General features: G+C 40.7%; 1 protein-coding gene across 1 annotated transcript in view; it reads left to right on the top strand.

The window, feature by feature from the left end:
• Positions 1–14,096, top strand: part of LOC133991280 (piezo-type mechanosensitive ion channel component 2) — a 122,116-nt gene that overhangs the window by 21,101 nt on the left and 86,919 nt on the right. The window contains exons 4-5 of the mRNA XM_062429810.1: positions 5,776–5,818; positions 13,000–13,162. Of these exons, the coding sequence (XP_062285794.1) occupies positions 5,776–5,818; positions 13,000–13,162 (206 nt within the window). The remainder of the gene's footprint in view (positions 1–5,775; positions 5,819–12,999; positions 13,163–14,096) is intronic.

Genomic DNA, 14,096 nt, shown 5'->3' with positions numbered 1-14,096 from the left:
TATTTTTCCTCCATTGTTAGGATTTGTAAAAGTATTGTTAGGATTTGTACTTCCTGAAGTTAATGTCGTCCTATTCCTCTTTTTATTTTTGGACAATGTTTGTAACAGGAAGTCAGACATAACTCTTCGTCCTCTTGATCTGCCGCCTACATTTTGAGTAAATGCCTTATCTCAGGTTTCTATATCTGGTATTTAGCCCCTTGACACCCTTTTCCTTTTGGCAGCCAAGTAATGTATAAACAAAGAGTCCTCCTTCACGGTGAGGCGGTTATCCTCTCTCAAGATAACTTCATGTGATTTCCTCTATTCACTGTAGCCAAATACACCATTAGAGCAGTAAACTGAGTTGACTATGAATGAGAGAAGTTGTCCAAAAAAAGCGAACACCTCCAGCTGCTACAGCAGGTCAATGACTGGTCACCAGATGAGCGGCAGACGGCTTCCTTTGGAGTCATCTGTCATTCCTCTGTGCTGACTCGCCACGGTGGGAAGGGCATTTTTTACAAACAGACGTACGCTTGTGGATCAACCGAGAGCACCAGATGGGTGGAGCTCGCCACAAGTGGAGCATTTCAGATAATATCAGCCAAATTGTCAGATACAGTAGTGACAGAAACAAATACACTGACTTTCAAACTACTTTCCTGTGATTGTCTTAACTTTTTGCACTCATTGTCCTTCGAGGCCACCTCCACCCATCTGGCGAATTAAGTAGACTAAAGCAAACCATAAAAACTCATTTGCAAGTTTGATTTGGCTCATATCTGATGGCAATGGACATTTCAGCACCTCATAAGGACTAAACGGCGTGTTGAAGGGCTGTTTTGGGACAGTTCCTCAGGGATAGTCTTCATTAAATCCCATATGCAGCATTGTTGACCTTTACCACCCTGATTTTTTCTCCCTCTAGCATACACACCGTCTGATAATAGTTATGACTTACTGAAATGTTGACGTTGCATATCACCAGTCTCTGCGGTAAAGGGCGGCTGGCAATAGGCCCCAGAGATAGAAGAGAGAGCGCAAAGAAATGCTGTGCTGAGAGCTTAACGGCCCAGCAAGTACAAAGGGTGTTTTATGATGTTCACATAAAGTCTGAGGACAGGTATTTTTGGTGCCCAGCTGGGGTGGAAAGCGGCCTCGCCTCGTCGGGCAGAAAGTCTCACACTCTCCTCCACTTTATCAAAAGTAACACCCTCCCATTCTCAATGTTTCTATCCTCAACCTATAGATCGAACTGACCCGACTTTACCGGGTTTCCTCTTACACCTGTAGGCTCAGTTTGGGTTGAAGTTATTTGTTACAGATGTTTGAAGTTGGAAATGACTGAAACAGACAATGTTTTGCCTGTGGTTACTGCGCTGACGCCACCAGCTGAAGCGATTCTATTTGAGGACTTAATTGTGCCGTTAAGTAATCTACGACCTTTATCGACCGCTGTGGGCGATTATTAGAGATTACAACAACATCTGTGCACTGCCACTCATCCTGTTCACTTGAGCTACTTTGACTTGTAATAACACACTAAGTAACATTGAAGTAGTTAGCTCATCAGAGACCCGAAAACTGTATAATGAAGAGTTAATATTTGGGCTGGTTGCATCAAAGATTTACTGATACTTATGCTAAAAGTCTCACCAACCCAACAGAATTTGCTCATGTCAGCGCTAAGTTTTTCCCCGTTGTCCTTGCTTGATATGGAGTTTATTCCCTATCTTAATTCAAGAGCATATTAAATGGATTTGAGAGCAGTATTTATTGATTTCATGCTCAGATTTTGTGATATTTTCACAAATGTATTTATTAAATGATATTTTTTGGAATAAAACATCATTTAATAAATACACAAGCGTCCGTGATGTTCATTAAAATAGCTATATTGTATTATAATAATAATATTTATTAAATGATATTTTATTCCAACAGTGGTCCAAAAAAATGAAAGAAACCACATTTATTACAGCACCGGAGGTCAGGAGTGGATAAACCCGGTTGAAAGAGTGCCCGCCCGTATGCGACGTTCCTCGAAGAGCAACGAACGCACCCGTTTACAGCTTTGATCCACAAAAAATCCAAGAGCAGAGCAGAGATCCGCGAGCACAAACTCCCTGAGCGCGAGAGGAAAAACTGAGTTTTGAGAGAAAATATCAAAAAATCTGAGCATGAAATCAATAAATACTGCTCTCAAATCCATTTAATATGCTCTTGAATTAAGATAGGGAATAAACTCCATAGCTCGAGGGCTGTGCACTAAATTAAAGCTGCATTAAACCATTTTTGACCACAAGGGGGCAGAATGATGAGAAACTCACCCTGACATTTCGTTGCCTTATCAACTTGTTGTGGATAATTTGTTTGCAAGCTACCTGCTGAAACATCTGCCAGACACAGAGCAACATCTGCTTCTGATCTTTTAATCAATACAAATCCAATATTCATTGACTTTTTAGCTCTGGTTTGGTATCCACCAGCTCCTGAAGAAAGGGTCTAAGTTGTTAGCTCTCTAGCTAGATGTTAAGCTTTCTAAACCAACAACTTTATCTTGCTGGAAATAGCCTCCTATTATGTTAAATGGGACTTAAGACCCAATATGCTGGTCGTAAAACCAATCTGGTGGTGGTGTAAAAGCTGTGTAGAGCTGCAGGATTGGTTCTCACTGCAGTTTGCGCTGTGAATTAACCCTTAGTCAGAACACAGAGTAATTTGATTTAATCTCAATCTTAAAAAAATATCCCTCAATAAAGCTTTCATTTTTACTGGCAGCCAGCAAATATTTAGGATAATAGGATAATTTAGGGTGAGGAGCTCTATTTCTCTCACATGAGTGATGGGGAGTTGTAGCTCAGGCTGTAGAGCGGGTTGGCCATTGATCATAGGATTTCCTGGCTCTTTATGTCCATCCATCTTTATGTCTCAGCATTTCATCTTTATTTTAATTTAAATGTTTAATTATTCATTATGTTTAATTCCTGTTTTCATATATATGAATGTGTCTATGTATATAATATCATTGTGTGTGTCTGTTTTGTGTGGACTTTTGTAGTACCTTTTTATATTTTCTCTACATTTTCTTCTTTAATCTTACAACATATCGTACAATTCAACACATAGTAACTATTATCAGTATGTGATAAAGAACCACGATGATGGAAAAAAGTGGTAATAAGGCTAAAAATAAAACAGTGCTTGATTTATTGTTGTTGAAGAAAATCTGTGAAAGAAATGTGAGTCACATCTACAGATATGAAATCATCTTTTTAAGCTTTACAGAAATTAGTTTTTTTTTACCTCCTTCAGAGCACCGTCTGTCTTCTATCAGTGAGTAGTTAAAAAACGGGAGTAGACGTGTGGAGGTGGAAGGTGGATGTGTCTTGTGTCAGAGGAGGACTGTGGGTGGCATGTCTGGTGTCAGAGGTTATATCAGGATTAGTCATGTGGCCTCCTCCCATCACAGATGCCACATTCCTTAACATTTTCAGTTGTGATCTACACTCTTCTCCTCCGCATCTGCCCCCTCGAACAGAATCCATCTTATTTCTGATAATCTGTTGATTTTATTTAGAGAAATGCAAAGGTTGGGTTCAAACAATTTGGATACATAACATCTGTGAATGTGAAGCTATTCCTGCAGATGTTTGTACTGACAGCCCATCAATGTTTTATATATAGAATAGAAAGTCTTTATTGTCATTGTACAAAGCACAAAGAAATTGAGATGCCGTCTTTAACCCTCCTGTTGTACTCGAGTCAAGGAAGGAAGGATGGAAGGGAGGAAGAAGGAAGGAAAGGAGGGAGGAAAGAAAAGGAGGAAAGGAAAGAAGGAATGGAGGAAGGAAGGAAGGAAGGAATGAAGGAAGGAAGGAAGGAAAGGAGGGAGGAAAGAAAGGGAGGAAAGAAAAGAAGGAAGGGAGGAAGGAAGGAAGGAAGGGAGGGAGGAAGGAAGGAAGGAAGGAAGGAAGGAAGGAAGGAAGGAAGGGAGGAAAAAAGAAGGCAAGGAGGGAGGGTGGAAGGGATAAGGAAGGAAAGGAGGGAGGAAGGAAGGAAGTAAGGAAGGAAGGAAGGAGGAAAGGAGGCAGGAAAGAAAAGAAGGAAGGGAGGAAAGAAGGAAGGAAGGAAGGACGGAGGAAAGAAGGAAGAAAGGAAGGTAGGAGGGAGAAAGGAAAAGAGGAAGGGAGGAAGGAAGGAAAGAGAGAAGGAGGAAGGAAAGGAAGGAAGGAAGGAAGGAGGGAAGGAAAGAAGTAGGGAGGGAGGAAGAAAGGACAGAAGGAAGGAAAAAAGGAGGAAGGAAAGGAAGAGAGAAGGAGGGAGGAAGGAAGTACAGACAGAAGGAAGGAAGGGAGGAAAGATGGAACAGTCAAAATAGACTTTGTCAATTTGACCCGTGAGGACGACACAAAAAGGTTAAAGTGCAGAATCAAAAATAAATAAATAATTGCCATTATTTAATGCAGTTTAGTGCATTTATGGCTTTAGCGTAAAAGCTGTTGTGTAATCTATTTGTGCGTACTCTCATTGTCCTGTAGCGTTTGCAACTCAAACAGCGAGTGTCCAGGGTGAGATGTTTCCTGTCTCTGTGCCTAATAGTGTGACTCATTCCTTTACTGGACATTCGGTGTGAGTGTTATTCATGAGAACATCTTTATAATGATTTTTATCTTACTTTTCGACAGGATATTGTCTGTGTAAACATTATTCTTGTATAAAAAATAAAGTTTTTTTTGCTCAAACTATTTTAAGGATAGTGAAAAATCACCCAGAGAGAGAAAAAAACATTTATGAATAACAACCTTCATTTACAGGAATTACTGACGATTGCATTTTTTAAATTTAACAGTCTCTTGAAAGTCGCTGTAGTCACACACTTGTGACACGGCAGATAAAGTCTGATGAATCGCTTTGTCTGCCGTCTGCGTTGCGTTACGCTCGTCTGAGTTGAGTGCTGTGACTGGAGTGTGTTTAACATCTTCACTCTCCTTGCTGTGCTCCATAAACCAGAAAGCAGTTCAGCACCTAATTAGTTGCCTAATGCACTGACAAAACACCCGGATATATCGATATGTCATTGAGTCAAAAATCCTCAAGTCACAAACTGATGTGGTGTTTTTTTTTTTTTTTGGCTGGCGGTAGAACAAAGGCCTCATCGGCCCCTCGGCGGGTCGTCTCAGTACACGAGTTGAATACCTGGAAATCTCTCTGAGCTGTCGAGTGACGTTCAGGAACACTTCAACCAGTCCAAGCACTGGAAGCTTTGCATGAAATGTTTTTATTTTCTTGTTTTTACATTTAGGAAAAGTGTGCAGAGAAAGAGTGTGTATATAAAATAGATAAATATTATGCAGACATTTGAAAAACAATTTAAAAATGTTTCTTTAATGATTTTGTCAGAGACTGCAACACAGCGACTTTTTTACAGACTTGATCTGGATTTTCTATATTTTAACATATCTATATGACTATATCTTGTCTTATGAGCGTTTCTATGAATGAATAAATTAATATGAATGTTTCTCGATCTCAGGCCTCTTTCGGAAAAGAGATCTTAATCTCAATGAGACTGTTTTAAGAAAGATTACATAAAAAAAGTGATTTATATTCAGCAGTGAATAGCTGAATGTAGTGATGGAAATGCTCGTTTCTTACCGGTGTGACCAGCTGTATTAATATTTTTAATGACTACGATATAAAAGTGTTATTAAAGGTGTTTATGTATATTGTATGTTTATTAGCCAAACAGCATCAGTATTCACTAAACTACTCCATATGTGTTTTTTCCAGGTTCCACGTGGGAGAAATCCATAAGACAGATTGGATTTGAGAGGTAAGATAATGCTTCCAGTAATTAAAGACTCACACCACATGTTTTTATTAAACTAACATCTACAACAAATGATGATATTTAACACATTTTGACAGTAAATATTTTATTTTATGGCATTTTTACAGTAAAGCAAACTTGATGAGATGCAGATCACAAATCTTTTCTTTGTGTGTGTTTCAACATTTCCTGTTGCGATCAAGCAGCATAAAATAGAGTGTGAATTATGTTTAACAAAGCATGAATCTGTCACACAGTTGGGCAATCCTCGCTGTTTGTCAGGAAGTGATAGAGTTCAGCTCAGTAACTGTAGGCTGATGTCAGCAATGTGATAACTTTTATACAATGCTACAGAGTTTAAATGCACTTTTAAAGTCTGGATGAAATGAAAAATGCATTTTTTTACCCTTTTCGATCACATCCCCAGTCCCCATGTGCACCTATTTAACAATATATGCAAAAAAAAATACAAAAAAGTCAATTTATTTGTATTCTTATATCAAAATCCAATCATGTTTTCTCCCTGTAAAACAAAATATGACATGTGCATAGGCTTAAACCAACTAATCTCATTCTTAAATCCACCCATCAATCAATCTTTAACTTTCAGAGACACAGCGCTAAGAGTCATTATGGCATGCCCACTTTTCAAGGAAGTTAGATACTGGACTTTAATGTCACTTTTAATGTAAAAAAAGTGCTTAGTTTATTCAGAATTGACACAGAAAAGATTATAAAGATTTATATTCCACCTGTAAAAGATCATACATGTATTTAGTAATGTAGTAGTAAGTAGGTGGTTGCATTGTCTCTGTAAAGGGAAGAAAGGAAGGAAGGAAGGAAGGGAGGAAGGAAGAAAGGGAGGAAGGACAGATAGAAGGAAGGACAGAAGGAAGGAAGGAAGGAAGGAAGGACAAAAGAAGGTAGGAAGGAAGGACAGATGGAAGGAAGGACAGAAGGATAAAAGGGAGGAAGGAATAAAGGAAAAAAGGAAAGTAGGAAGGAAGGAAGGGAAAAAGGAAAGTAGGAAGGAAGGAAGGAAGAAAGGGAGGAAGGAAGAAAGGAAGGAAGAACAGAAGGAAGAAAGGGAGGAAGGAAGGAAGGAAGGTAGGGAGGAAGGAAGAAAGGGAGGAAGGACAGATAGAAGGAAGGACAGAAGGAATGAAGGAAGGAAGGAAGGAAGGAAGGAAGGAAGGAAGGAAGGAAGGAAGGACAAAGGAAGGTAGGAAGGAAGGACAGATGGAAGGAAGGACAGAAGGATAAAAGGGAGGAAGGAATAAAGGAAAAAAGGAAAGTAGGAAGGAAGGAAGGGAAAAAGGAAAGTAGGAAGGAAGGAAGGAAGAAAGAGAGGAAGGAAGAAAGGAAGGAAGAACAGAAGGAAGAAAGGGAGGAAGGAAGGAAGGAAGGAAGGAAGGGAGGAAGGAAGAACAGAAGAAAGAAAGGGAGGAAGGACAGATAGAAGGAAGGACAGAAGGAAGGAAGGAAGGAATGAAGGACAAAGGAAGGTAGGAAGGAAGGAAGGACAGATGGAAGGAAGGACAGAAGGATAAAAGGGATGAAGGAAGGAAGGGAAAAAGGAAAGTAGGAAGGAAGGTAGGAAGAAAGGGAGGAAAGAAGAAAGGAAAAAAGGAAAGTAGGAAGGAAGGAAGGGAAAAAGGAAAGTAGGAAGGAAGGAAGGAAGAAAGGGAGGAAGGAAGAAAGGAAAAAAGGAAGGTAGGAAGGACATACAAAAGGAAGGACAGACAGACAGACGGAAGGAAGGAAATAAGGAAGGACAAAGGAAGGAAGGAAGGAAGGACAGATGGAAGGAAGGACAGAAGGATAAAAGGGATGAAGGAAGGAAGGGAAAAAGGAAAGTAGGAAGGAAGGAAGGGAAAAAGGAAAGTAGGAAGGAAGGTAGGAAGAAAGGGAGGAAAGAAGAAAGGAAAAAAGGAAGGTGAGATTTAAATTCCACCTGTCAAAGATCATACATGTGTTTAGTAATGTAGTAGTAAGTAGGTGGTTGCATTGTCTCTGTAAAGGGAAGAAAGGAAGGAAGGAAGGAAGGGAGGAAGGAAGAAAGGGAGGAAGGACAGATAGAAGGAAGGACAGAAGGAAGGAAGGAAGGAAGGAAGGAAGGAAGGAAGGAAGGAAGGAAGGAAGGAAGGAAGGAAGGAAGGACAAAGGAAGGTAGGAAGGAAGGACAGATGGAAGGAAGGACAGAAGGATAAAAGGGAAGAAGGAATAAAGGAAAAAAGGAAAGTAGGAAGGAAGGAAGGGAAAAGGGAAAGTAGGAAGGAAGGAAGGAAGAAAGGGAGGAAGGAAGAAAGGAAGGGAAGAACAGAAGGAAGAAAGGGAGGAAGGAAGGAAGAAAGGGAGGAAGGAAGAAAGGAAGGGAAGAACAGAAGGAAGAAAGGGAGGAAGGAAGGAAGGAAGAAAGGGAGGAAGGACAGATAGAAGGAAGGAAGGAAGGAAGGAAGGAATGAAGGACAAAGGAAGGTAGGAAGGAAGGACAGATGGAAGGAAGGACAGAAGGATAAAAGGGATGAAGGAAGGAAGGGAAAAAGGAAAGTAGGAAGGAAGGAAGGGAAAAAGGAAAGTAGGAAGGAAGGTAGGAAGAAAGGGAGGAAAGAAGAAAGATTTAAATTCCACCTCTCAAAGATCATACATGTATTTAGTAATGTAGTAGTAAGTAGGTGGTTGCATTGTCTCTGTAAAGTGTCCTAAATATAGCAACCCCCACAATAACATTAAACACCACTCTTTGCATTAAGCCAACACTCAACTGGACATCTGACGAGGTTGATAAATGCTGCTAACCTGTCCCTGTGTGGATTCATGATGAATGCTAAACCCAGTTACGCCTCACAATCAGTTGACAGGCTTATTTTTCAAAGCTTTTGCCGCTTGTGTCTGTCTCCTCACACCCCCGTGATCGTATTAGATGTGGTTTCCTAAGTACGGGAATGTCCAAACTCAGCCACGTTCCTTTTTCCAGTACTCAACAGCCCTCGGTGGATAGTATGCTTTAAGTGGCGGAAGCAGAGCCGTAAACATTTTATCCTGCCTGCATTTACCTGTTTGTGTTGAGGATCATGTACAGTATATACAATGTTTACAGCTGCACAGGCGGATGCTTTCTCCCCCTTTTACTGCCTGTATGGAAAAGAGTGGAAAGCTCAAGTCAAATGTAAAGCAGTCTAAAGACAATTCACAGATGTTGTGTGTTGCATCTTTTCACAGACAGATCATTTCAAATCTTTAATAAATACCAAAGATTTACATGGTCTAGAGCTCATTTTCATTCAAGGGCCACATATAGACCAATTTGATCTCATGTGGGCCGGATCATTAAAAAGATGGAGGGAAGGAAGGAAGGAAATAAGAAGGGAAGGAAAGAAAGACAGACAAAAGGAAGAAGGGAAGAAAGGTAGGAAGGACATACAAAAGGAAGGACGGACGGACAGACGGAAGGAAGGAAATAAGGAAGGACAGACGGAAGAAAGGGAAGAAAGGAAGGAAGGAAGGAAGGGAGGAAGGAAGAACAGAAGGAAGAAAGGGAGGAAGGACAGATAGAAGGAAGGACAGAAGGAAGGAAGGAAGGAAGGAAGAAAGGAAGGAAGGAAGGAAGGAAGGACAAAGGAAGGTAGGAAGGAAGGACAGATGGAAGGAAGGACAGAAGGATAAAAGGGAGGAAGGAAGAAAGGAAAAAAGGAAAGTAGGAAGGAAGGAAGGAAGGAAGGGAGGAAGGAAGAAAGGGAGGAAGGACAGATAGAAGGAAGGATGGAAGGAAGGAAGGAAGGAAGGAAGGAAGGAAGGAAGGAAGGAAGAAAGGAAGGAAGGAAGGACAAACGAAAGTAGGAAGGAAGGACAGATGGAAGGAAGGACAGAAGGATAAAAGGGAGGAAGGAAGAAAGGGAAAAAGGAAAGTAGGAAGGAAGAAAGGAAAAAGGAAAGTAGGAAGGAAGGTAGGAAGAAAGGGAGGAAGGAAGAAAGGAAAAAAGGAAGGTAGGAAGGACATACAAAAGGAAGGACGGACAGACAGACAGACTGAAGGAAGGAAATAAGGAAGGACAGATGGAAGAAAGGGAAGAACAGAAGGAGGAAAGGGAGGAAGGACAGATGGAAGGAAGGAAGGAAGAAAGGAAGGGAGGAAGGACAGATAGAAGGAAGGACAGAAGGAAGGAAGGAAGGAAGGAAGGAAGGAAGGTAGGAAGGAAGGACAGATGGAAGGAAGGACAGAAGGATAAAAGGGAGGAAGGAAGAAAGGGAAAAGGGAAAGTAGGAAGGAAGAAAGGAAAAAAGGAAGGTAGGAAGGAAGGAAAAGAACACAGGAAGGAAAGTGGGCCGGATTGGACCCCTCGGTGGGCCGGTTCTGGCCCGCGGGCCGCATGTTTGACACACAGCATATTTTGGGGACTTTGTATGTGTAATTTTTCAACCGAAGCTTCGTGATTAATCGACACTGCAGCCCCGAGGCAGCGAGGACAGGTCTTACCACTGCTAATGTTATTGTAATTCTCTCACACGATAAGCAAGGGGAAAGTAGGAGTCATTAAAGTTGTTGGCTCAACCTTCTCTGGCACCGACGGTTTCCATCTCTTTCATCCATGTGAGGATGCACGAAGCTTCACAACAATAAAGCACATGGAAACAGACGTCCTTGATTAGATTAAGCTCGCCAACAGCAGCTAAAGGCCCAAGTATTTATCTGAGTGTGCGTTTTCCATCGTGTTGATTAGCACTGTGTTTTCAACTTGTTAAATTTAACAAGCTTTTTCTATCCTTTCAAGGCCAGAATGAGAATGATGTCTGATTGAAATGACCACTTGTTTTATTACTCCATCCAAACTTTTTGTCAGCTTTTTTCTATGCAGCCTGTGCCACAGAATCACAAGTATGTTATTCTTTATTTTAAAAACTGTTTAATAAAACTTGGAGACCGGCATGAAATTTAAAGAAAAAGCTTTGGTGGTCGAACACAGGAAGGAGTGTGAGTGCTGTAAAACGGAAATAAGAATTAGTTTGGATGATAAAAGTGAGATTTTAATGTTTTTTTTGTATAAAGAACATTTTTTTAATCGCTTTAATCGTACATGCAATCATGACGCCTCATAAAACATGTCCTCAGGTAGCAGCGATACACTACACCAAGTCATATCAAAGCCTGATGTTACTGCAGCTGTCATGGCAACCGTCGATAGCCACTGTTCAGCTTCCTGTTTGAACAAACATTTGGGTATTTGATTAGAGGTGAGCAGACAAATCAAATAACAAATCGTACAAAAGCTTTACTTTGCACACAGTAACAGTTCAAACAATGTAATATTGAGTTGATTAATGAAAAGCACACTGTGTAGACAAGGTGTCTGGATAAATATTATTTGTGTATAAACTGTATTTGAGAGACGTAGAGTAAGCTGTCAAAAAGCATCATTCGACCGTAATTAACACATTTAATCTGAACAGTTAAAATCCGTTTCGAACCTTTTTCTCTTATAAACTACGCAGTTGAATGAGAAAAACAGGTTTAATTGAACAAATTACCTTATTATACGCAAAGGATGCAATTTTCAATGGAACAAACATGTTTTTCTCACTTCAGTTAAAAAAACAAACCACACTCTCTCGTTGCCCTTTTTTTTTGTTTAAATGGAATTTCACTCACTTGTTAACAGCAATACATTTAAAACCCGGCAAGCCTGATTTCATTAAAGTGGGTGGTACTCCATATAAAAGCTAAAGCATTCAACACAACACATATTAAAAGAACCGTTGGGTAACGGAAAAATCCTGATTCCCATGCACGCATGTGAACAGGTAGTATTTCCTGAAAGTTATAATCGCTGCAGGAATTTCTCACTTTCGCAGGTTCAACTGCATGAACACAGATTGTAGGGATATAATACTCAGTTATTATATATTGTATATTTTTAAAGTCTGTCAGTTTAATAGTCACGCGCCCATGAAAAGATTGAGAGAGACAAAGGGAGGTGACATGTGACAAAAATCCAATGCCTGATTCAAACAAAGGGAAGGAAGAAAGGAAAAAAGGAAGGTAGGAAGGAAGGACAGATGGAAGGAAGGAAATAAGGAAGGACAGACGGAAGAAAGGGAAGAAAGGAAGGAAGGAAGGAAGGAAGGAAGGAAGAACAGAAGGAAGAAAGGGAGGATGGACAGATAGAAGGAAGGACAGAAGGAGGGAAGGAAGGAAGGAAGGAAGGAAGGAAGGAAGGAAGGACAGATGGAAGGAAGGAAATAAGGAAGGACAGACGGAAGAAAGGGAAGAAAGGAAGGAAGGAAGGAAGGGAGGGAGGAAGGAAGAACAGAAGGAAGAAAGGGAGGAAGGACAGATAGAAGGAAGGACAGAAGGAAGGAAGGAAGGAAGGACAAAGGAAGGTAGGAAGGAAGGAAATAAGGAAGGACAGACGGAAGAAAGGGAAGAAAGGAAGGAAGGAAGGAAGGGAGGAAGGAAGAACAGAAGGAAGAAAGGGAGGAAGGACAGATAGAAGGAAGGACAGAAGGAAGGAAGGAAGGACAAAGGAAGGTAGGAAGGAAGGACAGATGGAAGGAAGGAAATAAGGAAGGACAGACGGAAGAAAGGGAAGAAAGGAAGGAAGGGAGGAAGGAAGAACAGAAGGAAGAAAGGGAGGAAGGACAGATAGAAGGAAGGACAGAAGGAAGGAAGGAAGGAAGGAAGGAAGGACAAAGGAAGGTAGGAAGGAAGGACAGATGGAAGGAAGGACAGAAGGATAAAAGGGAGGAAGGAAGAAAGGACAAAAGGAAAGTAGGAAGGAAGGAAGGGAAAAAGGAAAGTAGGAAGGAAGGTAGGAAGAAAGGGAGGAAGGAAGGAAGGAAAGAAGAGAGACAAAGGGAGGTGACATGTGACAATAATCCAAGGCCTGATTCAAACAAAGGAAAGCTGAATTACTGGTGGGCCTCGTCCAAGTGAACCAAAGGAACAACCTCAAGTCCCTGGATTTTTCAGGAAAACTGTTTCCTATTATAAATGATCACCATGGACAGTTAAGTTTGTTGTACTCCGTCCAATTTTCCATCACTTGGTTGTGATCCTTTTTCTTGCGAGATTGCTCCAAATCACGATTTTTGGTCAATATTAGGATTCATCTGTAGATTTGATACGTTCAGGAAATCAGCGTCTGCTTTCTGTCATCGTGTGTCTTCTGTTTTCTGTTTGTCTCAAGTGTGATTGGTGCAGATGCAGGGAACGGCATCCGAGTGTTCATCCCTGACATCGGCATGTTCGTGGCTGGCTTGGCCATCTGGCTCCTGTGTCGCAGTCTGGTTCAGAAGAGGCCACCTGAGGACATGGCCCAGTACAACACGGACTTTGAAGCAGAGGAACAAGTGGGTCTCATATGCGGTGTCTGCTTTCAACTCTTATCTTATCTGAAACATGCATTAGTAAAACAGTACAATAAATAGTATGTGAAGAAGGACTGTTAATTACAAAATAGTCCAAAATCACAGTTTCTCATTGACCAGCAGGATGTTTTTAATTAACTAATAAACAGGCAAATATTTACATTTTTAGATGCAGGAAACTGGATGTTTATCATTTTTCCTTTGATTTCGATCGTCTAAATTGGCTTATGTCAGCTGACAAATGGATTAAACAAATTGCTTCAGCCCTAATATGGAGTAGACAACCAGATGTTGGTTAGGATGTGTGCTGCTGGGATCTAAAACATCCAGAAAACCGTTGTTTTTAAATTACACCGTTTTTCCATCTTTTAAATATTCTTTAACTAAGTCTTTTAAATTCAGAAATGAAGTGAACATTTATCTTTTGAAAACTTAACGTTAAGAAATACTGTCAATATGAAGAGGAAATATCTTTAATGGGAGTAACCTTTGGAGTAACACTTCAGTTTGCCACAAACGCCAATTTAAACATCTTCTCACAACGTGATATTGGATTTCTGGATGAAGAAAATGGACAAATTCTCTTTCAGACTAGAAGCTTGTCAACATTTCCAGACAGTCACAGACAGTTTTTCTCCAAAAAGGTAAATAAAAGTGAGTACTTGCTGAAATGGCCAGTACAGTGGACATTCTCTGAACCGTAATGTCCACATTGAGCTTCGTAAGTTTAGAAGAGGAGGGAGTTTGAATAGAGACTTCCCTGTGAGGCTTGATGACTTGGAATAAAGCCCCCATGCCCCTGGCACGTCCTCTCTTCACTTTATGACTCAGTGTTAATTAAATCCACATTCACTTTCACTTCAACAGTGTTGCTTACGCTGGCAGACATGGCATCGCTCCGCATTACTGAGAAACC

Source organism: Scomber scombrus, chromosome 11 (assembly GCF_963691925.1).
Source record: "Scomber scombrus chromosome 11, fScoSco1.1, whole genome shotgun sequence".
NCBI classification, from domain to species: domain Eukaryota; kingdom Metazoa; phylum Chordata; class Actinopteri; order Scombriformes; family Scombridae; genus Scomber; species Scomber scombrus.
This window is presented reverse-complemented; position numbering and strand designations above follow the sequence as displayed.